Source organism: Melozone crissalis, unplaced genomic scaffold (genome assembly GCF_028551555.1).
Source record: "Melozone crissalis strain CALT ecotype California unplaced genomic scaffold, PUWL_Pcris_2 ptg000029l_1, whole genome shotgun sequence".
Taxonomy (NCBI): Eukaryota; Metazoa; Chordata; class Aves; order Passeriformes; family Passerellidae; genus Melozone; species Melozone crissalis.
The window spans coordinates 8,651,008-8,678,882 of record NW_026535807.1 but is presented as its reverse complement, the minus strand read 5'-3'; the positions used below and the strand labels follow the sequence as shown (position 1 = coordinate 8,678,882).

Sequence of the window (27,875 nt, the reverse complement as noted above, 5' to 3'; positions counted from 1 at the left end):
AAAATGTTTAAAAATAATTAAATAGGCTCACTAGTGTGAGGATTACTTGTCAGTTCAAAAATGTGTTTTTAAATTAAATCCAAGCTTTATGTGGATTTTACCCTGCCAGGCAGGTGGGCATCCACAGTCAGTTAGAAATCATATTGGAATTTCAGTGCACAAAGCCTGATTCACAATTTGTGTGCCCTTATACTTTTATCAAATTGAGAAGATGTCTGGGGATAAGCAGTGTTGGGTGCAGATGATGCAAAGAGCTCATTGATGAGTGAGTTAACACAACATTAATAAAGGAATTGGTGTCAGACTTCACTGTTTTTTATGTTCATTTAGTTTATTTGGCTGTTGTCTGTTTGTATCCTTGGAGCTTTTTCAGTTCCTTGTGGAAAAGAGCAAAATATACAATCATAATTTAGTTTATTTCTTCAGAAATGTCCACATTAAACAGTGAGTTAATTCAGTAGAAGTGCATGACATATAGTTTAATATAAATTTATAAACACCAACACAGAATACAGACTATATACCACATAACCAACATACACAGTGCAAAAAACTGTCTTACATCAATACTCTGATAATCTGTACCTTCTGGATACACCAGTTTTATTCAGGAATGTGCTTTAGATGCATAGGGAACAAAATTAATGCAAAAGAAATAGAGACACAAAGATAGCCCAAAATCTTCCTGGTGATACCTACACTGATTTTTTTAGGGTGCCATCTCCTCACTGCTGTTCCATGAAGCTCAAGAGCATTGGTGAAAGCTGTACAGGCTCTGGGTCTGAGCCCAGCTGGGGGTTATCAGTTCAGAGGGGTCAGAAAAGCTGTGCTGGAAAATGCTGTGATGTTTAAGCCAGTACTTCAGCAGGGAAAGGATCATTTCCCATGTGCCTGGAGCTCTGGTCAGGGCTGAAGCTCTGCCTGCCCTGCTGTGTGCCCCAGGGCACTGCCTGTGCTGGCTGTCCCTGCTGCTGTGTCCCAGCTCACAGCCCGTGGGGTCCTGGTGGGCAGCTGGGTCGGGGCTTTCTGCTGTCTCCCCACTGCTGGGAGGATTTCTTGTGACTCTGCTAGCCCGGCCTGAGTTAGGACAGTGTCACCCAGCCCTCCCTCATCCTTTGGGACCTCTGCTGGAAATGACCCAGACACCCCCAGCCACAATGGCTGTGTTGTGTGCAGCCCCTCTCTGTGCTTGGTGGACAAAGGGAGACACTTTGATTTATTTTTCCCCTCCAGGTAATATTTGAATACTTTAGAAGAGCAGCAAAATCCTTTCTGCCTCTTCACTGCTGACCTCACTGGATGGCTCCCACCCAAGGACTTGCATAAATGCCCCTGTCCCAGGCAGGGTGAGCTGATACCATGGATTTCACTGGGGCATATGGAGCGACAGATTGCCTCTCCTGGAGTGCATTTCCATCCGTGGCAAAATTACAAATTAATTTGCTGAATTTTTTGGAGCTCTTTGATCAAGGTTACTTAATCTGTACCATAACTCCTGACAAAACCTCAGCAGAGTAATTCTGGCTAGTTACTTACACTGATGTTACCTATGGAGTATCATGCAGCACTGTTTACAGCTATATACAAGCATCCTTAGCAACAGTTTTTTGTCCTTGGAGAAATTTGGCTTTTTTTCCCCTGTGAAAAAATACTGGATGCTGCTTCTTTCTTATGGTTTTAATCATAACCTGTATAAAAAGCTTCACAGTGGGAAAGGCTGTTAATAGATCCTTTCAAATTTTGTTTGACCCATAGTGACAATACGCAATATGGATTTCTGAAATAAAATCATATTTAGAACAAGCATATGAGCAAGGGCTTTAAAAACTACACAGAGTCAGTGCCATGGGATGGGATGCTCAAGGATTGAGGCTGAGTTAAGGGCTTTTACAGGCCAGTCTGTCACAGAAGCTCCATAGCTGTGTCACTGCTCTTGACACGTGATGTGGCTCAGATGTTTTACTCAAGCTGCCAGGTCAAGCAGCAGCCCTCTGAAATGAAACATCCCACTGCACCAGGAGACTAGAGAATGGGTTAGTAACTTTTTATAAATATGTATAAATGCCCAGTTTCCCTTAAGTTACATAGAGATCCACTGAGGATGTGGATAATAAATGTTGATTACCCAGGTATTACCTGCCCAGCTGACGAGTTCTGCTGAGGCTGTTTAGGAGCCAGTGTCCAAAGGCAGTCGGTGAGTTTTGCTGTTCAGGCTTTGTATCAGGGTTGGTGTGAGAAGCAAGAAGCTGAGATATTCCTGAAAACACACTTCTAGCTCTAGGTGTGGATATCCCAGGACACAGGTGCCCTGTAAGTGTGACAGGCTCTGTCCAAACAGGCTGCAGATGCACCATCCACCTCAGCCTGGCTATACCAGCAGCAAGAAGAAGCTTTGTAAAGTGGCAGCTGCAATGAGGCAGCTCTGACCTCTGGAAAAGGGGATGAGAAGCACTGACAAGTGGTTCTGCATCAGGACCTACATGCCCTGTACTCTCTGGTGCCCACAGGTACCACAGGGTGGTTTACAGGACAGCCTGGCACCCGTGGGACATGACCACATCACCCCCTCTCCATCACAGGGCATTTCTCGTGGGTCCCTATGGTAGCACATGCCCAGCTGCTGGGAGAGAGGATGAAGCTCAGAAGTGCAGGGGCAAGAAGCTGTTTGTCTGTCTGTCTGTCTGTCTGCATCCACAGGGATCTGCTGCCCGGTCACTGCACACTTCCATGGACACCTGTGCTGGGAACACTCAGCCTTTGCTTTCTGCACAGAGCATTTGCCTTCCACCTGGGGAGTTGATGGAACAGCCCAATGTATTTTCTGCCTGATCATGGAACTGCCTAAAAAGCCACTTTGAAATGGCTGAAATGGTGTCTAGAGGTGCATGTGAAGTACAGCTGCACCTGCCTGTGCTGCTCTGGTAAGGGCACACAGAGGTTGGTATTTCTGATGGTACAGGTGTGCTGCTGAGACACACAGCTTGACTGGCACACTGGTGCAAAGCCAGTGACCCTTGGGAAAGCCACTATGGTCACTTGGGCTGTTCTCAGTAATACACAGATTGTCCCTTTTAGTTACCAGGTTTCTAGGAGGCTTTCCAGAGCTGCAGCTGCCCTCTTGACCCCTTGTGCTTGGCAAACCTGCCTCCACAGAGAAGCAGGAGTCCCCCAAGCTGTTCCTACACAGACTTCCCTGTTTGAAATATTCACTGTGACTCTAGAGTTAACCAAGAGTTAGCTAGTGGTTAGTGTGCACCCACAGTCTGGGGGGGAAGTAACACCATTCTCTCTGCATCCACTTGTGTGAGTACTTTGGTGAATACTGCACTTTTCCCACAGTGATTCCCTCTGGTCTGGGAAAACCTTTTCTGTGCCTTCTACTGGAGCAAGTGTTAATAACTGCAAGAAGCCCCAATGTTGTGGCTGGGAATGTCCACCATGTACAGAGATTTCAGTGGGGGTGTTGGCCTTGGCAGGATCCCGTTGGGTTTTGGCAGAAGCTATGCTGCTTTCTCGTCCCCTGTCACCGTTGATGTTCTTCTCAGGTTTTCCTTGACTTTAATGAATTCTGGTGCATGGTCTTCCTGCTTCTCCTGCTCCTTCTCCAGCTGTAAGAAAGAATTCTTTGTGCACATGAAAGGACAAAAGGGCATCAGCTACATTAAAACACAAGGTTTCATTATTGCTGGGTCCAGTTATTATTGTCCAAAGCAGTTCATTATTGCCCCCTGCAGTTTAGGGTGCTTTGAACTGGGAAAAACCCCCATGGACACTGTGTGGGACCCAGAGGAGACCCAGGGTGAGTGGTGTGCAATGGGGTCCTGGGTGAAGTGGTAGATCCCATTGTGGGGATGGGAGTGCTGCAGCTGTGTGGGGCACAGAGGAAGATGTACATTGTATGGAGGGGTAGCAGTGCTATAGCTTGGGTTGAGCCTCAGTCCACCCATCTGCCCTGTGCCTTGTGTGAGGTGGTTGTTAAGCCAAGGATGGCTGAGAGCTCAGTTCTACCTGATCCAGCCTCTGGTGCCTCTTTAATAGCTCTTTTTCAAAAGGAGATTGCAATTTCTTTGCCTCTTCCTCTTCCTTCTTCTGTTTGATGAGCAGGTCTCGCCGGCGGTGCTCGAGCACTCGCTGCAGCTCTGGCTTGCTGGCCACACCCAAACCTCTGTGGATAAAAAGCAGATAAATGAGAGCCAGAGCATCTACACCTGGGGTGTAACCACTGCCAGCCTGGCACCCCAAAACTTGTCTTGGTCCTAAGTGGAAACACGGGAGACCTGTGTTCCATGAGATCCATGGGAGATCTATGACCCAGCCCTGCCCACAAATCCATCCACAAGGTTTGAGGGTGTTTGATGGTGCCTTGGGCTGCTGCTTGGGGTGGGCACATGTTGCTGTTCGTGTATGGCCCGTTTGGTGCTGGAAGTCCGTCTGCTCCCATTGCACGGGGGTACCACAGCTTTCTGTGTCGGGTGTGGAAAAGGGACCTTCCATAGGCTCCTGCTGTTACTGGTTTTAGCGTGCCAGGTGACGATTCAGCGGCGCTGAGAACATGTGCAATAATGACGATTCTTTTCCCACCAGCAGGGGTAGTCATTGGGCTGCAGTAATTGTCCTGGCGGCTCCTTCCTCCCCGCGCTTCCCATCTGAAGCTCTGAAGCTTTGCTTCATCTGAAGCTTTGCTTCGGAGCTGAGGGCCGACGATCCCCCTGCTGACATGGATAGTTGAGGATCAAGAGGCCAAAATGAACTGTCCTTTCCTTCTGGGAGCCGGAGGATTTGCTGATGGCACAGTGCCTGACTTTCCTTTGGCCACCTGATGCATCTCAGGTGAGCCCCAGTTCTGTGAGGGGTGGGATCACGGGAAAGGAGACACAGCAGGGCCATGCAGGCAGGGAATAAATGTGTGGCAAAGAGACGGAAAGTGTTCCCTGAACAGATTTCAGAAACCTCACACTTTGGATATTGCCATACCTGAAGTAGTTATGGGTTGTTTGGTATTCCTGTGGGTGCAGGTCTGTGTTGAGAGAGGAGGGCACCTCCCCATGCCTGTGCTAAGGGCTTGCCCAGGGTGCCCTGGGCTGGGAGTGCTGTTCATGTAAAGCTCCTCCTCAGCACCAGAACGCTGGCTGGTTTTGGCCAAGGCTGTTTGAAAGTAGAGGGATCAGATCCTGTGGGCTGTGGATTTCTTGGCAGGATAGCGGGTGCTGAGGTGGTACCTCACATCATGAGAAGCTAAACTGGCAGGCAGGAGAGAGGAACCACCCTCTCCAGGTGCAGCATGGCTGGGGCTTAGTGCTTGCATCCTTCCAATACCACTTTTAACGATACTTCCTATTGTAATTTCTTTTTTTTTTTGCTTAATGACAGGACAAAGTTCACAGCAACATCAGTGAAGGCAGCCATGGCCTTGGCCCCAGAGCTTTCATCATGCTTTTTGAAGCAGGAACAATTTGGATGCTGCAAAATTGCTTTTCCCAAGGCTTGAGAGAAGGAAAACCTGCTTTGGCTTGCTGGAGACACAGCTTGTAATGTTGCCTGTAGATTTGTTACTATTCTTTGATTTAATCAGCCTGTGTTAGTGCCCAGAGGTGTTGAGTAAGATAAGGATTTTGTTACACAAGCTGCTGATTTCAGTTGCTTCTCCCTGCTGCTTGAGGGGGAAAAACCAACCAAAGCAGAAACAGGAGCAGGTCATAATTCCTTCTCTCTCCCCTTCTCCCCTCTCTCCCTCAATGGTAATATTTAGCAGGAAGCAAAACTGGTAGATTTGAGAGTGACAAGAAACCAGCAACAATGGACTACTTTTTGCAGTAAGGTTTGTTTCACGTATTTGCTGAAAAATACATGGGAGGTCAGAGCCAGAACGGGTTTAAACTGATGCTTGAGAGGGGCCACATGAGTAGGTGGTGCCGGATGCCTGTGCTGGAGCTGCCTCCTGCCAGTACAGGTGCCACATGTGGCCGTGACACAGTGGCAGGCGCAGGGCTGGAGCACAAAGAGATGATGTTTGTGTTTGCCACTGTGATCTGGTGCTGCAGGGTCTGCACCTCCCTCACTGCCATTCCTCTCTGCTGCTTCCATTGCAGGGGTTCCTTGTTCCATCATGGTTAGACTGGAACAATGCTCTGTGAGGTCAGACAGTGCTGGTAGGTGACCCTTTAAACTGGGCAGTATCACTAGGGAGGAGATGGTCACTCTCATGCCAGAGACTATTAAAAATATCTGGCTGGTATAGTGACATCTGAGAAAGGTCCCTGTAATTCTTCTGATTCTGGGAAAATCAAATCAAACCCAAGCCCAGCCAGTGCCAGTATTGATTAATGCACCCTGCTGGCAGGCTTGATTGTTCACTGAATTAATATCCGTGTCTGCTTCTTGTGATGGCTGCAGTCCTTTAGAACAGAGGCTGTGCTCCTTTTAATTAGGCAGCCAAAGAGCTATTGTGTCAAGGTATTTCAGGGTGTTCAGAAAATGTCAATAAAAATCCAGCAGATTTTTTGCTGTGCTTAAAAGCCTCTGAGCCAAATATGATTTTATTGCACTGATGTTCAGACAGTTGCCACAATGGAATGATGTAGTTGTAGGTTCTTGATCATTGGTATGGTTTTCCTGATGTTGTATCTGTACCCCCAAAGAGTTAAATTGGGGTGAAGGGGTAGGAAGTCAGGAATATGAATTCCAGCCTGTCTTTCCCCATTTGATATTTAGGGAGTTGCTGAGTAGCCTTGTGCAGATGATCTCACCCTGCTGCTACCTCAGCTTTCAGTGGCTGCATCCAGCCTGCACCTCTTCCTGCCTTTGGATTGACCTTCAAGTGCACAGGAATGCTGTGCATTGCTGGGGACTTGGCAGATCAGTGACAGAGATAGAAATACCAGAAACCTCCAAGGGAGACCAAAAAGGGGCTGCAGGGATGCCCTGCATCTTCCAGTGCTTGTGACTCTAAGAAGTGCCAGCCAATGCTTCAGGATGGCAGAGTGTGGGCTTTTTGTTCTATTTTTGTAAAAGAAATGGTCACATCAGAGAAAAGAGGAAAGGATGCAGCCAAAGAGGTGAGGACACTGTGTTTGCAAGTGAGGGGGTTTATCCTGCTGTTCCAGCTTGCAGTCTGTCACTGGCTCCTGTGCCTCAGCTCCTCTGACAGCTCAGCACCTCTTGGGCCGCTCCAGGGGCAGGCTGCAACCTCCCCTTACCTTTTGTGGTTCATCAGCAGCTCCCTGTGCAGCTCTTGATGGCTCTTCGAGGCTTTTACAGGATTTAGGAGCTTTTTAGGTTTGATGAGGTCTGGGTTTCCATCTATGTAGTCTGGGTGAGTCAGGATATTCCCACCATCTGGTCGCTCCCGCTGTATTTCCGTGTACATCGATGCTGGAAGAAAAAATGAGGTGTTTGCATGAGAAGTCTCACCCTGCTTGGTGTGAGAACCCCAGGAAAGACAGAGGAGAGGAGCTGCTGCTTGTCCTGGCTGCTTGACACCATGTCAGTGTCACAGTGCACGTGCCTTCATCTGCCGGCATGGGATTTTTAGAGGTTTTAAAAAATACTCCCTTCGTGTTGTTGATGACTCAAATTAATTAGATCACTTAAATTACTTGCCAGCCACTCGCTTCAGTGGCTGCAAGAATTTAGTGCCAAGGATTAATTAATGCAAGATAGATCTAAGTAAAACTGGAAGCAGCCATGGGTGTAGACTGTGTTGAGCTGCTGCTTTGGGCGTTCTGGATGGGGCTGTTGGTCCCATAGCACAAGCGGATGCTGTGGGATTTAAGGGGTTTCTGAAACACTGGCATGAGGAAGTCCTACTGATATCCTGCTGACCTATTAATCAGGATTGAGTCCAGTGCCAAGAAAAGCATCCTTCGCCCATGCAGCCTGTGATCATGCTGCAATAATTTGTATGTTCTGGATGTAAGAACAAGAGCCCACTGTTTTGGAAGGAATGGCAGCTTGGATTTCAGGCAAATCACAGGGCATGCTCACTGCTGGTGTTTTCCAATTCCTTTACATTTTTCTCTTTACAAAAAACTCCTATACAGAGTGAGTGCAAAGCACAAGTTATAAGACAAACTGCATGTGGTGGGCTGTGTCTTTAAATGAGAAGCACAGTAGGTCTGCCTCCAATTACTCAGTGTATGGTCTAATCAGGTGCTCAGAAAGAGCAATTTATTCCTGAGTGTTCATTTGAACAATTTGGAAGTTTACCAGCAAAACCCAAAAAAGTCCCAGGAAAAGGGTGTAGGCAGCTTCATGTATTTAAGTGTCTCATTATTACAGCATTTTTTTGAGGCCTACTGTGAAGTTATATGGGTTGATGGAGCTGGAAGAAAAACAGTTGTTCAGTAATGTTGCCTCTTTCTTTTATTTCAATCTCATGTATAAAAGGAACAAAACCTTTTTAAAAGAGAAATCAATAAAAAAAGCCAAGAGAAAGCGGGCTAGGTCATTCTTTCACAGTCAGTAAGCACTTAAAAATGTGAAGTGGATTGCAATCAAACAAAATTGTGTAAGGAATAATACTGCTGAAGAAAAGATTCAATATCAAACAACTTCTCATTGAATGTTAATGTGGCCAGTGCCCTACTGCTTTGGGAACAAAGGCAAACAAATCAGAGCCCATTACAGGAGTGTAATTGGGGTGAATAGTTCGGTGAATATTTAGAGGGTGCTTGGAAGCTGCAACCAGTGATTTTTTGTATCACATTATTTTCTCTAGGATCACACATCACTGCTGGCAGAAGGGAAGGTGGTGTGCTTTGATGTTTGGTGGCAAGTGCCAGGCTGACTCAAACCCTTGCAGGGCTGGACTCCCCAGGCTGAAACTGGGAGCTCAGCTTTGCCTTCCAGAGAGATGCAGGGACTGAAGAACAGCCAAGGGTTAAGGCAGTGCAATTTCATGGCTAATTTTTGTTAGATGAAAGCCAGGTTTGGAACAATGAGAAAACATATCAGATTTTCACTAGGGTAAAATGGCTTCATTTTTTTCTTGTATTTCTCTCTCTCTTTTTTTTTTTTTTTCCTTTCTCCACAGAAGAGGCAGAGAAAATACAAGGAAGGAAAGAACGTACAAAAACAAAGGTTTGTTTTGGCATGAATGAAGTGGTTAACCTCCTATTTCAAATGGCAAAGCTATGTCTTCATTTTCCAAACAAAAATGTATCTCCATGGAGTAACTTCAATAAAATGCCAGGTGTTTTTAATGGAAACACAGGTTTTGGAAGCTGTACTAATAGACTGGGCTCAATTGTCAATAGACAATGTCACCTTGTCATTCCACTGCCCTTTCCTGCTGTTGCTGTGTAGTCCAGAGCTGCCTCCAGTGACACAGATGCCCACAGGTGCTTGTGTGTTGGTACCAAATCCTGATGCCTGTCAGGAGAAGAGCTGGGACATGTCCCTCCTGGATTTGTCCATCTCAAATCCACTTGATGTGCTCTGCTACGGGACAATGCTGTGAGTAGCGAGCGTGGAAGGATTATGCAGCCAACCAAGCCTGAAGGACACACCTGAGTGTGTAAATGGCTGAAACTCAAGTGACTTTGGTATTTTTCTCTGGACCAATTAGCTCTTGGTCCTGTTGCTAAGCTGTGCTAGCTCTTGGGGCACTGGTGCAGCACTGCTATTTATTAAATACTCTTTTCCCCTGCCTCCATGATGGATGGTTTTCCTTTTGCAACTCAGAACTAGGAGTCCCTTCTTCCCTACTCCCAGACCCAGATCCTTGGAGATTTGCTTGAGCAGATATTCTTTCCCCACATCCACACAGGTCCAGCACCCAGCAATGCACACACATGGAATGGTGTCATCCAGTCCTTCAGTCTGGGCTTGTGGTGTTTCCCCAGACACCCAGGATCATCAGAGAAGGGCCCCCCTTCTGTCTTATGCAGCATTTTGAGGGAGCACTGTGGTGAGCCTGGAGGTTTTGGATGGGCTAATGTGGTTATTTCCAGATTGCAGTAATCTAACACTGCATGACTGAAAGAGCAATTTATCAACCTATTTCCTGAAGGCAGATAGGGAACTTTTCCCTTAAACTAGTACAAATTAGAGAAAAACTGGGAAGGAAGGAGTGGGAGGAACTGAAATGGACTGGAAGCTTTTTCTGGGCTGGTTCTGTTGAATCAGCATGTGAAAGTCCTCATGAGGAGTGCAGTTTGCCTCAATAAACTGCGGGGTCCAGGACACAGCAGGTACCTCTGTGCTTGGTTTTCATGGCACTAAAGGTACCTAGGAGTGTGCAGAAACCCACCTCGAGGGTTTGGCTTCCCATAGGTGTCTGTACTGCTGCCCTGGGGACAAAGTCAAAGCCCTGACTGAGACTTGAAGGAGCCTTGAGCCTCTCTACAAGAATTTAAACCTTCAGAAGCCCTCAGCCTGAACAATTCAAGGAATGTCTTCATTTACCCTGAGCAGAAAAAGAAAAATGAGAATATAAAAATACTGGCATGTCTGGAGCACAACTTGGGGCCATGCTGAGGGTAAGGATGGGGCATCCTTTCTCCTGCAGGTTGGCAAATAGGAGCCAGTGCAAAATGTTTGTCAGGGGGTAGATCTATCATCTCTGAGACCTGAGGTAATGCATGTCCATGTAACACAGACAGAGTGCTATCAGGCTGCTTTTTGTCATTATTTATGGTGCTGGAGGTGTAAATCAAGCAGGTCTCTGCAGTGGATTTACAGCAGGATGTCTGTTTTTGCATGATTCAGCTGCAGATCAATGAACAAGGCTCTGCCCTGGCACCTCCTGGCCAGCATCATAAATCAGCAAAAAGTGTTGGACATTTTTATTTTGTTCTTTGCAAGATACAAACAAAAAACCATACGTGGATGTTAATACCCCCTGCTGCCTGAGGAAGACAATGTGACCTTTTAAATAGGTCTGCTTTGGAGTGTTGCTTATAAAAAGTAAATCTGTTTGCTTCAACAACTCAGGTCTTTGCTTACTTTTAGGTATTTTCCCTTTCCTCATTTCTAGAAGCTCAAAGCTTTCTAGGGAATATGTGTTTCCAGCTGCTTTTCTTTAGAAAAAAGCAAGACTGCCAGGATGAGGATGCCAGGGCCCTGGCAGGTACTTGGCCATCACACATGGAGTTATCTTCTCTCTCAACCATAGTGTGAAATGAGCCTCCAGTCTCCATTCGTTTTTCAGGAGACCACACAGGGAATTTTCAGCATCTTTGAGGTGCCCCAGAGAGCAGAGACCCTCCTGCCCCAGGGTGTGGGACTGACTGGAGGAGAAAAGTGACATTTTAATATCTTGTTCTGCTCTGACCTAAAGCAAAGCCCAAATTCCTGCTCAGACCACCTGGAAGCACTTATAAATCCCCCAGTTCCTGGGAGAGGTGCAACAAAATCATCACTCTGCAATCCTGGGACAAATTGTTTCCACTTCTGACTATGCTCAGCCACAATCTTTCTGGGAAACAGGCTATCAGGCAGCTTTGGTGCAGCAGTAAATACTTTTGAAAGCATGAATGCTGCAAATTTATATTAAATATGCTCTACTAGGAGTGTAAAACAGGGTGTGCTGCTTGAGGTGCTAAGTGGCTTTAGTGCAGCCCCCCAGAACAAGGAGCAAGGTTTTAGCCTGCTCCTGGAGAAGAGGAGGAAGAGGAGGAGGAGGGAGAGGACTGGCTCATGCCCAAGGACAGGCATTGGACATGAGGGTTTGGCCGCAGCTGGAGCTGGGCTATGCTTCCTTTGGCTGCTGCTGCTTTTTGGTTTTCCCTCACAAGGAGGAGATGCCCTTCACAGAGCATTTATAAGCAATTTGTCTCCTGGTGGTGGATTGCTGTGTGAGCCTCTCTGTGTCAGGGCTGTGCACTGCTGCTGGCAGCCTGTGCCACCTTCCTGTGGGATGGAAATAACCCCCAGGAATGTTAAAGGGATTAACAGTCCTGGAAAGGGCAGGTAACCTGAGGGATGCAGCTCTGCTTAGGCTGCCTGCATGGCTACAGCTGTTCTTTACAAGGGAAAAATGAAACAGGTCGGAAATGGAGTTAATCCATAGCTGTTGGATTTAGGAAGCTGCAGAGTGGAGATCTGGGGTCCTGCCCAGCACCTGTCAACATGCACCTGTACAGGAGAATGGAGGGTGCAGCTGCTTTTTGCAGGTTTCTATGTGAAATGCCTCACTTGTGTTTTGCCAAGGTCTCCTGACATCCTGCCCCCTGTGACATCTCGTTTTTCCCCTGCCCATCCCTCAGCCCTTTCCATGCCACCTGCATCCTTAAACTGCAAAGCTGTCAGTGCTGCCTTCTGCAGCACAGGTCAGTGTTCAACTTCAGCTGAAATCTAGAAAGCAAATGTGGTTCACAGTGTTTTATTTCTGCTGTCTGTGTCATCTGAGAACTGAACTAGAGCATCTCAGAAGAGTTTTTTCAATAGGGCCAGATGATTACCAAACTGCTTTTGTTAAAAATATTGGATTGGCATCCATTTCTGGGCAGATAATGGGCCTTTGTGTAATGCCACCCATGTAAAAACATTGAGAAGGCATTATTCTGGGAATGGGATCTGCACTCAGGGGACATTGCTGCTGTAACCTTGTGAGACCCTGTCACTTGGTAGAAGGGACAAGGCTGGGCAAAAACCTCAGGATGTCCAGGGTCAGAGCCCTGGATCTGGGTTTGTAAAACCCCTGATCCAAGAGACCACTTCCTGAGCAGAAATGATCACTTACAACTGTGGTTACAGGGAAAAACCTCTGGTTTTCTGGATGCCCAGGATTTATTTATGAATGAGTCTTTTTTAAAGAACCAAGAGATTAATAAAGGGCTGCTGACAGCAGCTGGTCATACACGTCCTGCAAGCCAGGCAGCTACAAAACCAACACAGCAGTGTGGGCCAGCAGAGCGAGTTTAAAGCTATTTACACAAGTAGCCTGAGCCTGGGGGCTAATGCAGGTTTCTGACACTTTTAACTGCAATTATGGGGGGAAACCATCCCTTTTCTGAGCCCCAGACCCCAACAGCATCCAGTTCCTGGGAACCCTCCTTTCTTCAGGGTCAGAGTAATGTCCCTCACCCCTCTTGGGAAGGCTCAGAGGAGCAGGGCTTGCCCTCACTCCCCACAAGAGTTTGCATGTGCAAGTGGAGATGTGTGGGATCTTTAAACCAGCCTCTGTTACTTTTAAACTCTTGCATGCTTCTCTGTTAACCAGAACTAACTTTTTTTTTTTTTCATTTTAGAGTATGAACTTTCTGTCAATGCATTTCCAGTGTCCGAAGTGCAGCTGGAGTTTGGCTCAACAGCTTTTCTTGTGAGAGAGTAATGGCAGAAAAGGTCATGCTATATGCTAAGTCCTACAAAGAATGAAGCTGAAAGTTTGTCGTTGGTTTTGGATTCTTCAAGTGACGGCACTTGCTATGTGCATGATTTTTCTGGTGTTAATTAACTGTATTTTAGAAATACAGAATAGCGAGGGTTAGCAAAATGGGAAAGAATTTCATGTCAGTCCCTGAAAGCCCCAAAGCTTTGTCTGATGATCAATGTGCACCTGCATTGCAGAGGATCATTTGCCAGGGGGACAGGAGGTTTGGCCTCAAAGTTGGGCACTTGTTTAGGAAGCTCCTTTGGCATGGTTGGTGGCTTCAGGGCAGAGGGAGGTACCTGGATGTGGGCGCAGCTTGATGGGGAGGCTCACAGTGCTTGGACACCCACAAAATGTGCCTTATCACCCCAGTAATCCGTGTGCTGCTGTTACAACAACCTGGAACAAAATACCTGTAATTCACATCAGCCTAATGACTGCTGTGGCTTACTGCCCTGGAGATGGAGGATGGTGATATTAATAATGATAATAATGATAATAATAGTAATAATGTGAGCCCGAAGATTGGCAGATGTTAAACATTACCCTCCCTGGGTGAGATGGCAGCAGCTCCCACCCTCACTGTGATTTTCCTCTCCTCTGGCTCCAGCTGTGCCAGAGCTCCTCATACCAATGGAGCTGGCACGCTCCCCTGAGCTTGTCACCAGGCGACCGTGCCTCTGATAAATGATAGGTGTGCTCTGGGAAGGAGTCCAAGAGCCTTTGTCTGCTTTTAATCTATAGTTTTAAATAATTAAGCAAGGCTAATTCTGGTATTTATAATGCAATAGGGTGAGTGTAACTCGATGTGGCTGCTGTGGGAAGCAGTTCCCAGCTATCAAGTGGCTGCCTCGGGGCAGCAGGCGCTCACACCCCAGGTCCCCTTGTCTCCACTCAGCCTTGACGGTCAGAAATAAACCCCACGGGGTCACAAGGTCAGAAAAGCAGAGAAAACCCTGATGGAAATGTAAAACAGGGCTGGAGGACACATCCCTGCAGCTCCCAGCACTGCTGCCACACGTCACCACTGTTCCTACCTCTGTGTCTCTGCTCAGCACATGCTGGGGATGGGGCTGCTCACCTGTACAGCCAGTGTTCTCTCACTGGTGCAGCCAGGCTCCCCAGTTTATCCCCATCTCCCCAGTTTGTCCCCAGTCCTGCTTGCCCTTGCTGAGCCCCTGCCAGCACTGCAGCCCCCAGGGCTGGGTCCCCATTTGCACCAGCTCTGCACCTAAGGGAGCACAGATTGATCAGACATTGTCACCAGCCATGACCCCAAAGGTAAAGGACTCTGGATGTCACCATGAGCATCTGCTGAACTTTGCATTCATGCACATGGGTTTAGAAGAGAGAAATCCCACAGGTCTGAGGCTTGCCCAGCATTCTGGCATGTAGAAGTTACCAGTTGGAAATGCTTGTTATTGTCAGGCAGCAGCAAGAGCCTCTCTGCTGGCAGGCAGGACTGGGTGTGCTGGTTAATTATTTCCTTTAATTACCTTGGACTGTGATAAGCAAAGATAGCAAGGCTGGGATCCTAGTCTGTAAGCAATCACCAAGACGTCCCATGCCTTTTACAAGCAGCGTGTGGAGCACTGGTTTAGTTTTGTTTGACAGTGGCAGATGCTTAGCAGTCCCCCTTGACAATGATAAACTTAGTTTTAATATCTCACCAAATATTTGCTCTGCACATTTGCCTGCCAATGACAGAGATGCACATCAATCAGTAATGAATGCTTCAACTTAGTTCAAAGGTATTTTGTTAAATAGAGAAAATACCCTCCCATGTTGATTTGTAGGGATTGCGTTAGTCCCCTCTCCAGTCCAGTGCCTTTTCCAGGAAGGTCTGAATTGCAGGATGGGTATTCTAAGGGAACTTCTTGCGAGATATGGAAAGGCAGAAACAGAAGGGCAGCTTCTCAAACAGCTACAGAAGTGTTAAAGTAGCATGATATCGCCAATAAAATTAAAGCCGGGTCCCAAGTCAGCTGTGTACGCAGTGCAGAGCAATCCCAGGGGGTGAAGCAGCCCATCCCCATAGAAGGGAGAGCAGGAGAAGCGGGGATCCCGGGGCCCGGCCCTTACCTGATTTGCGCAGCGAGGCCCGGGGCAGCCCGGGGGGCAGGTGCTGCCCTGTGCCCCACGACATGGAGTTGCTGCTGCTGCTGCTGCCCCGGCAGTCACCCGGTGCCTTTGGCCGCTCCAAGGCAGTGCCCGGCTCCCGCCGGGCCCGTGCGCTGGCAGCAGGGACACAAGGTGACGTGGAGGTGGCAGCTGGTCCCTCCCTGCTGCTCCTGCCACCCTCCGGGACCTCCCGAGCTCGGCAGGCAGCAGCCGCCGGCCTTGCTCGCTCCTCGGTGCCGCCCTGAGAACTTCTCTCCTCGGCTCCTCGCTGTCCGAAGGTGCTTTGCCAGCGCAGGTGGAGGCGCTGATCCTTTCCCTCCCCAGAGCAAAGAGCTCTGTGCGTGCCCGGGCACCGAGCTGCTGCTCGGCACAGCCGCTGCTGCTGGAGGAGAGGTCGTGTCCCTGCTCGTGTCCCTGCTCCACCGAGGACGGTTTCTCCTCAGCGTGCCTTAACCACGCTCCTGGAGAAATCAGATCGCCCCAGAGGAAGCCGCACGCCCACTCTCTTTAGCAACCACTGCAACAGCCAAGCCGGCACCAGGGCAACCGCTCCAGCTATCGTGATTATTCCCTGGCATGTTGCAACACCCTGCCATCCACCAAGCGCTGCACGGCCCGGGGGAAAGGGCTGAGAGAGGGACAAGCAGCCCCTACACGGGGCCAAGGGGTGCTGGTGGCATCAGAGCTCCTGTGATGCCACAGCAGCTGCCCTATGTCCTCTATGCTGTTAGAGGCAGCCCCTGCCTGAGCTGGGCTTCTTGTCTCCATCATCACCATGGCTGGAAGGTGCCACAGTGGCTGCCCCTGAATTGACACAGTTTGGGAAACCAAAGGCTGCAAAGGTAGGGGAGAAGAAGGGGTTAAACCACTCCAGCGACTCCTTTTGGCTCTTCAGTGGGTTTTAGTGTCCCAGGCCCAGGAGGGTCAAGGATGAAGCAAAACCATTTTCACACAGAGGAAGGGCATAGGGAAGGCTGGGGGGCACCACTGGGGTGCCCAGTGACCTTCACACTCTGTGGCACCCGAGGGTGCATTGTCCAGGCCATGTCCTGCCCTGACACTCCTGGCCCTGTGAAGGACTGGAGAAAGAAGCCAGGTTCTCACAGACACAGGGGTGCTCTTTCACTGGCACCTTTCCACAATTTGCGCCTCTCCACATCCCAACATTTCCCCCATCCCAGCCAAGGGCTCAGCAGCCCCAGGGGCGAGCCAAAGCCCCAGCCCCTCCCAGTTTGCCTCCAAAGCTCTTTGAGGGTCAGCATGGGCTGCTGGCACTCACCTGAACTGCCACTCCCTGGCTTCTTGCTTCCACCTGGGCCCTTGGACTGAAGGGAATATTCTTTCTGGAAGAAAAGACAAGAGAGAAATGAGAAAAGACTGTACATGTATTGCTCTATCACAGGAAATGAAACATAGGAGAAGTTGCCAGTCCTTTGCCACCAGAGACTTAAAAAATTATTATTATTTTTAACCTCCTGACCAGGAGCTGTTCAGTTTAATTGACATGGGGCCTCAGATGCAGGAGAGGAGAGGCAGGCTGGTCCTTACTGGCAGTGTGTGTGGTGTGCCTGTGTGCTTGTGAGCGCAGTCTGTCGGACCTGTCCAGCTGTGGATTACTCACAGGCAGGGTTTGGAAAGACCCCACACAGCTTTTGCACCTGAACCAAGGCTGTGGCAAAGGAGAAGCCTTTAAGTGGGGAGGTTATGCAGTTTTTCTGCTCAAGCTGTGATCTCATAGCCCATCTGTGCCCCACAAGATCTTCATGGCCCAACAGACTCCCCTCACATCATGCATTGTCCCATGGCCTGGCTGCTCAATGCACACTCCAAAAATACCATTTGGCTCAATGTGAATGGAAAAGGAAATGGGTACACATCTGTGCTCTTCCCCTTGGGTCACCTTTGAACAAGTTTCAGGTCTGTGAGTTCACTGGAGATGTGTCAAAAGGGGAAAAGAGCATTGATGTAAACCTGTTTTGAGCTCCCAAGGAAGCGTGGTTATAGCTGGTGGATGTGGGAGTGGAAAAGGGCTGTGATCCATCAACATCTGCTTTTAACTGAGTAAAATCAGAAAAAGGCCAGCTAAATTTTCTGGATATATTTCTGATGCACCCTGGTGCCTGCCCAGCTTGCACATCTGGGCTCCTCTCCTGAGCCAAGGGACTTTTCATGGCAAAGCTCTTTTTCTGGGAGCTCCCTGCAGAACAGTTCTCTTTGCTATCTAAATTAGTAAGAACTCCCCCTGTGCTCCTGTGCCTTTGAGATTAACAAAAAGCCTTTGTGCTGCCCCTGTAGCTCCATGAAGGTTACTTTGTGGGGGTGGTTGATTGCTGGCTGAGATTTATCTGGAGTGGCTCCTGCAGACAATGAGTTGCATCATTCACCAGCTGCCCTGTGTGTCTTAGGAAGTGGCTCCATGTCCTAGGAGAAGGTGACACAGGGAGCTCATTCCAGCATCGCCCATCTCCTGTACACAGATGGCCCCGTGTGGCTGGGAATGCTGCAGGGGTTTGTGGGGGGATCTTTGGGGGCATCACCCCAGAGGAGCGAGCCCAGGGTGTCCCTGAGTCAGCAGCTGGCACACCCAGGCAGTTCTGGCATGGCTCTGGGATAGCTCTGGAACAACTCTCTGACATGTGTGGCACAGAGGGTTCATCCCTTGGGACTTGGGATGCTGGAGGAATAACATGGTTTTCTTGTTCAGTGTGCACGTAAAGAGAAAATAATGCTGCATCTGGAGTGTCACTGGTGGGTGGCTGTATGGTTATTAATAAATACTGGAAACAGGAAAATGGTTCTGGAGGAGCCCACAGCCAGGTTCTTGTTACCAGGGCTGTTCATTAGATGGACTTCTAGCTGCTGAGTTTTGTGTTAGTGATGTTGGCTGCTGGCTGTCATCTCTTTAGCCAATTGCTAAAGAGAGTGACACCAGGAGCTTTCTTGTGTGGACATGTCTCCTGTGTATTAAAAAACCCCAGATGTGTCAGGCCAGTTCCCAACAGCAACCCTGGCCCTGCTGCCTGGATGTGCAGTGCTGCCCACTGATAGGAGTGCAGTGACAGTGACAGTGTGTGCCTGCTGAGGAGCCTGGCTGCAGCTGTGAGAGAGCAAAAGTTCTGCCTGGATTTTATTAAATCTCCACTCTCAGCAGGGTTGGGATGGCAGCATCACTGCCAGTCAGGTCAGGCTCCCAATGTGCAGACAAAACTTTGCTCTGCTCAAGTCACCCAGGCTGGACTCGGAGGCAGACAGCGCTTCACCTCCTGCTGCAGGGAGGCCCTGGAGGCTGGTTAAACATTTGCTCTGCTGAGTTAATGCTTGATTTGGGCTGAGGTGCTGCTGGTGGTGCTAGGGACTGGCTGTGCAGCCCAGCCTGCCCTCCCACCCTGTGGCACCAGCTCCCAGCACAAACTCTGTGCAATCCCAGTACAGCCTCACAAGTCGTGCTGGTTGCGCTGTGCTGGTGACCTTGGTGGTGCAAAGCCAAAGGCAGGGGATGTGTAGGCTGGTCAGACCATGCTGGGTACCCTGTCACCTCTTGGCACAGGTTGGTTGGTAACACACTCCTGCTAATCTCCACTTGAGCCATTAGTGTATTTGCAGAGCAGGACAGCTTCTCCTTGCACCTCCCCAGCTCCCCAGGGCAGTTAATGATTGCCCGGGTGATGGAGACTTGCCTGCTCCCTATGGGGCAAAGCAGGGTATGGCACCGAGTCCCCAGGCAGCTGAGGGACAGGTGTTACAGTCAGAGGCTTTAATTTGTCACAGTGAGGGCTCAGATGGGGAGTTTGTGTTGCAGTAAATGGGCAGAAAATGCCTGCTATTTCCCAAACCCTTCTATTTCCGTGTGAAAACCACTTCTGTGTGCAGTGTGACTGCATCTTGCCAGCAGTAAGAAGCAGTAATAAAATCTAGCATCAGACAGTAACACTGTGCCCCTGTGCAGCTGAGCAGGACAGTCCTGGAGACATTGCTGAAGGGACCTGCAGGCAGCTCCTCCTGCCTGGGATCCCCATCCTGCTCTGACCGTGTCAGTGAGGACAGCCACTGTTTCAGCTGGAATTAGCCTGCTGATTAAGTGGGTTAAATCCCACAAAGCAACAACACAAGGTATAAATAGCAAGTAGTTCCATGCTTTATATGCACTACTCTGTGTTACTCCCAAGCATCCTGGGCACCTCTGTGTCCTGGCAGGACTGTTCCTGGCCTTGACTCGGATGCACAGCAGAGCTGTAAATCTCTGGAGGCAATATCACAGGCATGGGCTGCTTTGAACCACCAGCTCTAACCCCAGTCCTCCTCCCTGGCTCCCCACTAGGGGACTGCAATGCTCCCACTGGAGCTTAAAGCCAGCCAATTTGAATAAACCATTAATCAGTGTTATTTGTCCCACGTGTGGGTCCTGTGGTGTTTACTTGTAGCAGAGCTGACAGTAATTTTGGACTCTGTGCTCTGACAAAGCAGGGAAAAGAGCCATCAGCACGGTCAGAGTGCCAGCCATGGAGAGGGTGATGAGAATGGCTTCAGGCAAGTTCAGATCAATACAGCTGCCATTAAGAGGCAGTATCAGAGCATTTTTATTGCACTGTAGCCAAAGTCTGAGCTAATGAATTAGGTAAGAAATGGTTGCAATTTGATCAGGGTGATAAAGAGGAATAAAAGTGGGCAAAATGTCACTTGGGCTGATGTGACTTCAGGTCACAACCCACAGGTTTGGTTTGTGAGAGAGACATCATTAACAGGGTTAGATGTTGCTCAAGCTATTTAGGAGTAGATGGACTCAGAGAAAGGTACTTTGTCCCTAAGGTGCTGTGACAGCTCCTGACATCGGTGTGCAATTAATGACCACATCCATTGATTAAAATAGTCTCATTGCTAAACCCAGAGACTTTGAAAGGAGGTGTCATGACCTGGAACAAGGTTCATTGATGCCTGGGAGATCGAAACCACCATTTCTGTTTGTGATGAAGCCACAAAACCTGTGACTTAGAGGTTAACGAAACTGTTCTCTACCATTACTTTTGATTAGCCCCAAATACCTTTTGCTGTTTTCGGTGCTCTGTATGAAAACATCTTGTATGTTTTCATGTGCCCCTGGGCTCTGAGATGCTATCTGAGCTGATCTTGCCCAAATTTCCTGTGCTATTGCTGAATTTTGGTTTATCTCTGCTCATTTGCAGCAGCTGGGACTGATCCAGAGACATCAATGAAGTCATCCACTGGAAGGAACTTTGGAGGATTAGTAAGACTTTTCTCCATCTGTGATGTCAGTGCACAAAAATCTGTCAGCTCCATTGTTTTGCTGCAAAGTCCTGACATGTGAGGTGCTGAGGCTGGTTTGATTCAGCAAGCTGGGGCTCATGTTTGCTGGGATGACACTGTGTTTTTGGTAAGGAGAAACACAGAAAACCAGCAGCCCAACCAAATGCCTCACACTGCTGCTAATTCCCTGAAGGCCAAAGGAAGCGCTGCAGTTTGGATGAATTTCCAAAATTTCTCGAGGGCTAGGAAAGGCAGTGTGACACCCTGGAGCTTGCAGACTGGTTGTGCCTTGCTGGTGGTGGTCAGGGTGAAGCTGCTCTCAGGATTATTGTGAGAAACTGCAGGTTCCTGTCTCTTGCAGAGGCAGAGCAGTGCCGGGTTTGGGAGGGTTCCTCCTTGGCAGGGAGCTTGACTGTGCACATTCCTGTGCTCCCAGCTCACTGTGGGACACTGCTGCATTGGCAGGTTGTGCAGCTGGGAGGGGCAGCTCCCAGGAGTCAGTGTCCAGGCACATCCCAGCATTCCTGGGCCAGCAGGTATAAAATCTGCTGCCACAGCACTGCCCTTGACATGGAAGGGGTCTGGGAGCCACCACAGCATCCAGTCCATGCCTCAGCCCAGCCCCATCCCTGTCCTGTGCCCGTGCCCAGCCCTCCATGCACACCTGCCCAGAGGGAGCTGGCTTTTCAAACCAAGCTGGGCTTGTGTTACTCCTGGTCCCTGGCCACAACCATAGCTGATTTCACTATCATATTGCAAAGGACTCTAAGAAATATCAAGTTATTGGTGTAAGATTTCATTACTGGTCTTTTGACCTCTACAAGTCTGCAGCTTTTCTTGGGTTGAAGTGAGCTGAGGGCAGATGCATGTGGCAACTCTCACGAGAGCAGCCAGCAGCCTCAAGGATATTTTGACCACAGGAATTTGTAAATTTGGGCTTGCAGAAGGGGATCAGGCTCAGGCTGACACTCCTCAGCTCCTGTGCCAGTGACTGGGAGCAGCAGCCAGGTGGCCACTTTGCTGCCTAGTGGAGTAGAAAATTGTAAATGCTTCAGATAGTGCTTGGTGTTATTTTATTCATAAAGAACACACAATTTGACACAGATGTGTGCTGTGCTGACCCCTGCCTGCCTTTTTCACCAATGTCATTCCCCCTCCCAAATCCCTGTGGCCCCAGAGGGCAAACACAGCCCTCCTGTGGTGTGAAAGCTGGAAAATTGAGTCCCATCTCACTGACTGTCAACAAAAAAGGGAAAAAACCCCCAAACAACTAAAGCAGGGAGGCAGCAGCATGGGGATGGAGGCTTGCTGGAGCTGCCAGCCCTGGGGCAGGGAGCCTGCTGGAACTTCCCACCATGGCTGAGCTGACCCTGCTCCCAGCACACGGCTGGGGAGGTGGAATGTGACACACCAGAGCTCAGCAGAAAATTTCCTGCAGATTAATGAGAGCAATCAGTGGCAGGGCTCAGCCCCACAGCAGCCTCTGCACAAGGCTCATTTGTCAGCACTGGAGCTGACTGTGAAGCCTGACATCCCACTGAGAAGGGCACCAAGAGGCTCTTGGCACAAAGCAGGGCAGAGCACACACCGACGGGCCAGCTGTTCTGCCTTGGTCCCCAAGGACATCCTCACTTCAGTTCAGTGCTTTTTAATCTGATCCCTTGCAAACTGCAGAGCACACACCACCTCTGCATACCAGGACAAAGCCAAATTGTAGCCCTGTTCACTGCTGGAAATTCCTCTATTGCCCACCTCAGTGTTGTCAGCAGTGGCTAAAAGTTGTTGCTGCAATGGATGAACCATTTTTGATGTGTCTCAGGAGCTTATTCCTGCCCTGTGCTGGAGATGTGATACCACTGCTGATTTGAAGGACTGCTCCACTATTTCTGGGGATGCTGCTGATTGCACAGGAAGAACATCAGTCACTGGCACAAAAGGACTCCAACAGCTTTGGAGTGAATTGTTGCCATGCTGCAGAGAGACCATTAAGACACTCTAAAATGCCTTGAAGAATGTTGTTTTGCAAAAAGTGAGGCTTATGCCACATGATTAATAGGGAGAGTGTTTATTTCTGGCACAGTGTCATGCTGTCCTAGACCTGCCAGGCTGCAGTGGCATCACCACTCCATTTCTCAACTAGGGACCATATGTTAGGGGACAAGGATAGGGCTGCCATCAGAAATGTGCCCTTATGACACCCCCTTGTTGGGCTCTTTACCTGCCCAGGGTCACTTCAATTGGTCCTTACCTTGGAAAAAAGGAATTTGTGAAAAGCAAGGGCAGAAATGCCCCAGCAGCCCCAGGCAGTGCTGCTCAAAGCAGAGTGGGGTCTGATCCCTGCAGTGCCAGCTGGGTCCTGGTGGAGGAGAGCCCAGGGGAAGGGGCCAAAAGGGAGGAGGTTTGGCTGCTCAAAAGGGAGGAGGTTTGGCTGCTGTCTGGGATGAGAGGCCACCTGCCAGGCTGCAAATGCCACCATGGGCTGCAAATGGAGGAGGCAGCAAAAGAAGACATGAAGCATCCCTGTTAATGCAGGGTTCCGGAGGAGGCAGCAGATGCCACTTAAGCCCCCCAGGAGCAGAGTGAACCAGTGAAGCCTTTAATTACTTTAATCCATTTTTATTTGAGGACTGCTGAGCCATCCCAGAGCCAGCTGCAGCATTTCCCATGCATTGCTGCTCTTGGTCTCCCCATGAGCACATCGTGCACCTCCCTTCAGTCTGAGCCCTCTCCATGACTCCCTGGCAGCCCCAGTGCTGCAGCAGCATTAGCCAGTGCTGGATAACTCTGCCCTTGCCCTGGAGGGCTGGCAGCACACTCCTCTGTGTCCTGCCCCACACCCTCACCCATGGATCAAACCCTAGTGCTGCTTGTCATGCATGAAGGCAGAGTTTCAGCCTGGGCTAGCTGTGTCCAAGTGAGCTCCCTGTCTCACTGAGCCCATTTGAGCTCTCTCAGCACCAGAATGCCAGCCTGTTTGGAGGCAGGGAATGGGTGATGTTAGGTGTTGGAGCTGGTTTGCTGGTGCTGTCTGCATGCTTGGGATGGAGAAGTAAGAAATCAAGCTGTGATCTCATTCTAGGAGCTGGGGCTGGAGCAGCCCCACTGTATGAGTAATGAGTTTGGCCTCTGAGAGCTGGGTGCTACAGCATGTTATTCCACTGTAAAAGCTGCAAAAACCCAGAGCAGTGTCTCTACTTAGAGTCTCCATGTGGGACCTTAAAGGGTTGAAGAAAATGAAGGCAAGAGGCAGGATAAAGTCACTTTAGAGGGCTTCTGTGGAGGTTTTGGGGCTAGCCCTTGCCCAGCTCTCCCACTCTGGACTGTGCTGTGTCAGACAGATGAGAGGACTTAGAGATGTTTGCTGTCTCATGGTGCAGAACCATTATTTTCTGGGTGTGTGTTATTTTTGCCCAGAAATGGATTTTTTATCACTAATGTCCCTACTCCTGAGGCACTTTGGGACTTCACTGCTGTGCCTCTCATCTCTGCCCCCACAGCAAGGCTTGTTGCAGGCAGCACATGCAAACCCTCCTCCCCAGGAAGCACAATGCTCAAGGACACCGACACATTGTGGCTCCTGGTTGCCATCTGGTTTTTGGGTTGCTCCTGGGGCCAGTGCCACCAAACAGCCTTTGGCATTCTGTCAGTGGGATTTGCTCTGCTCAGGGGCCTTGGCACCTGCAGCCCCTCTTGCTGATGGGAGCCCTTGGTGATGGGGGGGATGGCCAGGGCTGCAGTGTCACAGCAGGCAGGGTTGGTCCCTCGGAGGGATCTTGTGCTGCCCAGGCACAGGGACGCTTTCAAAGAGCTGGCAGGGACACTGGCTACCAGCTTTCTGAAATACTTGTCAGGGAGAGCCAGGAGAATCTCCCTGTGCCTGCTGCTCTGTGCAGCGTGATGGAGCAGAGGTGTCCCAGCTCACTGCCTTGGAGAAATATCTCCTCCCAGCTGAGAGGGGCTGCTGGACTTCTTGGGGTGTCACAAGGTGCTGCCTGCTTCAGATCTCTTTGTCCTTCTGTGGCACAGGCTAAAACGCTTCTCTGGCCACACTGCGGGGATCCCTCACTAGCGGGGCAAGTCGTGGTTGTGGGGAAATCCCACCAGCAGGTCCCAGAAGTGCTTGTCCTGTCCTGCTCAGATGGAGGAGTTTTAAAGGGTGTTCTCAAAGCCCTGTTTTCAGCATGGGCAGCCAGGTACTGTGGTTTGCCTGAACAAGCAGAGCCTCTCTCCCTGGCACTGGCGTGCTGCCTCTTGTTGTTCTAAACCAGCCACAGAGCAAAGCTCCCTGCTCAGCAGCAGGGCTAATCCAGGCTCATCTGACATTAGTGTAAACTGACACTCTTGGGAATTTGGGGACAGAGAACTTTCCCTGGGGAAACAGCCACTATGCAAACTCTGCCTTGAGAAAACAAGTGGAGAGGTGCAGGTGCCTGGGAACAATCTCCTCCTCTGCCACAGGGTCTGGGGCATCTGCCCTGGCACCCTGGGGATCTGCTGCTGGTGAGGCTGTGCTAGCAGATTATTTGAAGGATGTTTGCTGAGGTTAGAGGGATGTCAGCCACACCAGTGGGGCTGAAGCCCTGCAGAGCAGAGGAATCAGCAGGGAACCATCACCAGCTCATCACACAATCAGCACCAGCTCTGCAGCACGCACGAACCAGCCTGTGGCAAAGTCCTTGCCTTCCCTTCAAGAGAAGGGCAGCCCAGCAAAAATCTGTGTCTTGCTGGAGCCCTGCTGTTGGCTTGGGCCCACAGAACACTGGTGATATGAGAACAAGGGTTTTTGGGACTAGATGCATCCTTTTAAAGGAAAAATGTCCCTGGATTCATGCTGGCAGCCTTTCCGGTCCCTTTGTTGTGGAGCTGGGGATTGCCTTGCACTCCACAATCCACTACTGTAATCCCCTTGGAGTGCTGCTCTGGACTAAGCCTGAAAGAGGTGCAGCTGAGACTGCTAATGCAGGCTGTGCTGGCCAGGGGGCTGAGCCCTGCTCTGTGCTCCCTGTGAGTCCTTCTGGGCTGCTGCTGACAGATGGGCTCAGCCCTGGCAGCTCCCTGAGCCCTGAGCTGTGCCTCAGGTCCCTGAGCCCTGGTCCTGCACGGGCTGGGGGAAGGGGAGCTTTCCTGGCACCTGGGCTCATCCTGCTCTTCAGGAGAGCTGGATCCTGCTGTTCACACCCAGCCTGGAAAGGCAGCAGAAAGAGTTGTCTTGTTTTCATCTCCCATCAGCATCAGCCCAAGGATAGAGGAGCAGGAGCTGCCAGTCAGACATCCCTGCTTGGTGCCAGCTGGGCAGTGGCACAGGCTTTTGTCAAGCCAGGCAACATTTGGGAGGCTGAAATGGGAGAGACATCTCTGACCTTTTGGTACCCATGAAAGTAAAACTGCCTCAGCTTTTAGGAGCTGCCAGGAAGCTGCAGAGCCCAAGCTCCCGGCAGCGTTTCAAAGCCAGGCCATTCAGTGCTGGGCTGTGGTGGGATCCTGGTGTTTCAGAGAGAGGGAACAGTGGGGAAAGCTGTCCAAAAGCAGTTTGGTCTGGTGGTCAGGAGGCAGGCAGGGGCTGCTTTGTATGCAGCGGGGCTTAGCTGGGTGGCACTGAGCCAAGCCTGACCTAACCAGCTTATTCCCTGCTTCCAGTAATGCCTCTGCAAATGTGCTGGGGCCTGAAGGTCAGGGCCACGTGAGCAGGGGCTGGGGATTAGCTGTGGGCAGAGCATGGCTCCTCCTGAGTGTGTTGTGGTCCTGAGCCACGGGGACAGCCAGGGCTCCAGTGTGTGCCAGAGCCAGCCTGGCCTTGGTACCTGGGATGGGAGCTGGAGCAGCACCTCCTGCACCTGGCACTTGTCAGAAGCCCAGAAAAACAGATAAATGTTTACTAGTCCCACTTCAGCTCTGATTTTCCTTCTGGGTGTTGGTCTCACTGGCCACTGGGCTGCTTTTTCACATACTTGCCCTGCAAGGGTGCCTAGCTTTGGTTTTGGAAGAAAGTCCAGCAAGTTGGCAAAACTCTGAAAGGTACTTTGTGCCTGTACCTCTGAAAGCCACAGTCATGCTCAGCTGAGCGTGAAGGGTCCCTGTTGGGGCAAAGGGTCACTGCTGTCCCCATTCCAGTGAAGTTATTACCTAGTGTGGTGCACAAGTATGTTTCTCTTAGAGCTGGGAGATGAGCTATGGAAGTCTTATTCCAGACAGGGCATTGCAACTGAGCGGGGATGATGCATCTCTAGGCACTGATGTCATCAGCCATGGAAGCAAAATGAAATGCAACATCCTCAGCACAACCATCTCCAGGCACTCTGCAGGGCTCTGCCTCCATAAAACTGTTTCCATTTGGAGCTGTTTGACCTCCCTCCCCAGGGGATTTGGAGGACAGGGATACACGTTGGTGCTGTGGGACCAGGACCATCTCCAGCCACTCTGCAGGGCTCTGACTCCATAAATCTGTTTCAGTTTGGAGCTGTTTGACCTCTCTCCCCTGGGGATTTGGGATACACATTGGTGCTGTGGGACCCGGCCCAGCCCCTCCCTGTCCCGGGAGGGAGCTGGCACCAATTCTTCCCAGGCCAAGAAACACTCAGGGCTTGCTGTGCCCTGCGTGTCAGGAGACATCCCAGAGGCTGCTGGAGGCATTCAGAACAAATCTGACACTTCTCCTCAGAGAACCAAACTTTGTCCGCTCTAAAGCCACGCTTGCCATGCTCTGATCCCCTCCTGGCTGTCCCGAACGCCCCGGCAGGCCCCGAGGCTGAGCCCATTAGCTGGAATTACTTAATCCGGCCCTGACGAGTGGGAGCGGGTCCGTCCCTTAATCCCGGGCTGCCAGCGGCACGCATGGGGCGAATGGAGCCCCACGTGAGCCGGGGGTGCCTTCTCCACCCCATCCCAGCCCGAGCAGAGCCGCCCCGGTGCCCTGTTACCTTTTTGCCGTGCGAGGCCCCCATGGCGCGATGGCTCCGGCCCGGCCGCGGCCCCGGCGCTCCCCGCGGGCCCGGCCCCGTCACTGCCGGGGACACCGGCGGCCCCGCTGCTCCCGGGCCCTCCGCGGCTGCTGCGGGAACACCGGCGTCAGATCCAGCCCGGCTGTGGCGGGCTCGGCTGGGAAAGCTCGCTTTTCCTCCCTTCTTCCAGCACGTGGAGAACTCATTTTCTTCATGCACCTAACGGCTGGCTCGCACCCAGG

At 50.3% G+C, this 27,875-nt stretch overlaps 1 protein-coding gene across 4 annotated transcripts; it reads right to left on the bottom strand.

Moving 5' to 3' along the window:
• Window positions 1–310: 310 nt before the first annotated feature.
• FAM107A (family with sequence similarity 107 member A) lies at window positions 311–27,875 on the bottom strand. Of its 4 annotated transcripts, none has more exons than XM_054280963.1 (5): window positions 27,613–27,875; window positions 16,713–16,776; window positions 7,197–7,371; window positions 4,009–4,165; window positions 311–3,623 (listed from the first exon to the last, which is right to left on the bottom strand). In XM_054280963.1, the coding sequence occupies exons 1-5, from the start codon at window positions 27,634–27,636 to the stop codon at window positions 3,501–3,503; spliced, it is 543 nt and encodes a 180-aa protein (XP_054136938.1). In that variant the 5' UTR covers window positions 27,637–27,875; the 3' UTR covers window positions 311–3,500. The 4 variants fall into 4 exon arrangements, with proteins under 4 accessions (XP_054136938.1, XP_054136939.1, XP_054136940.1 ...); XM_054280964.1 differs by having other exon boundaries at window positions 311–3,608; window positions 27,613–27,803; XM_054280965.1 differs by lacking the exons at window positions 16,713–16,776; window positions 27,613–27,875 and adding an exon at window positions 15,395–15,870.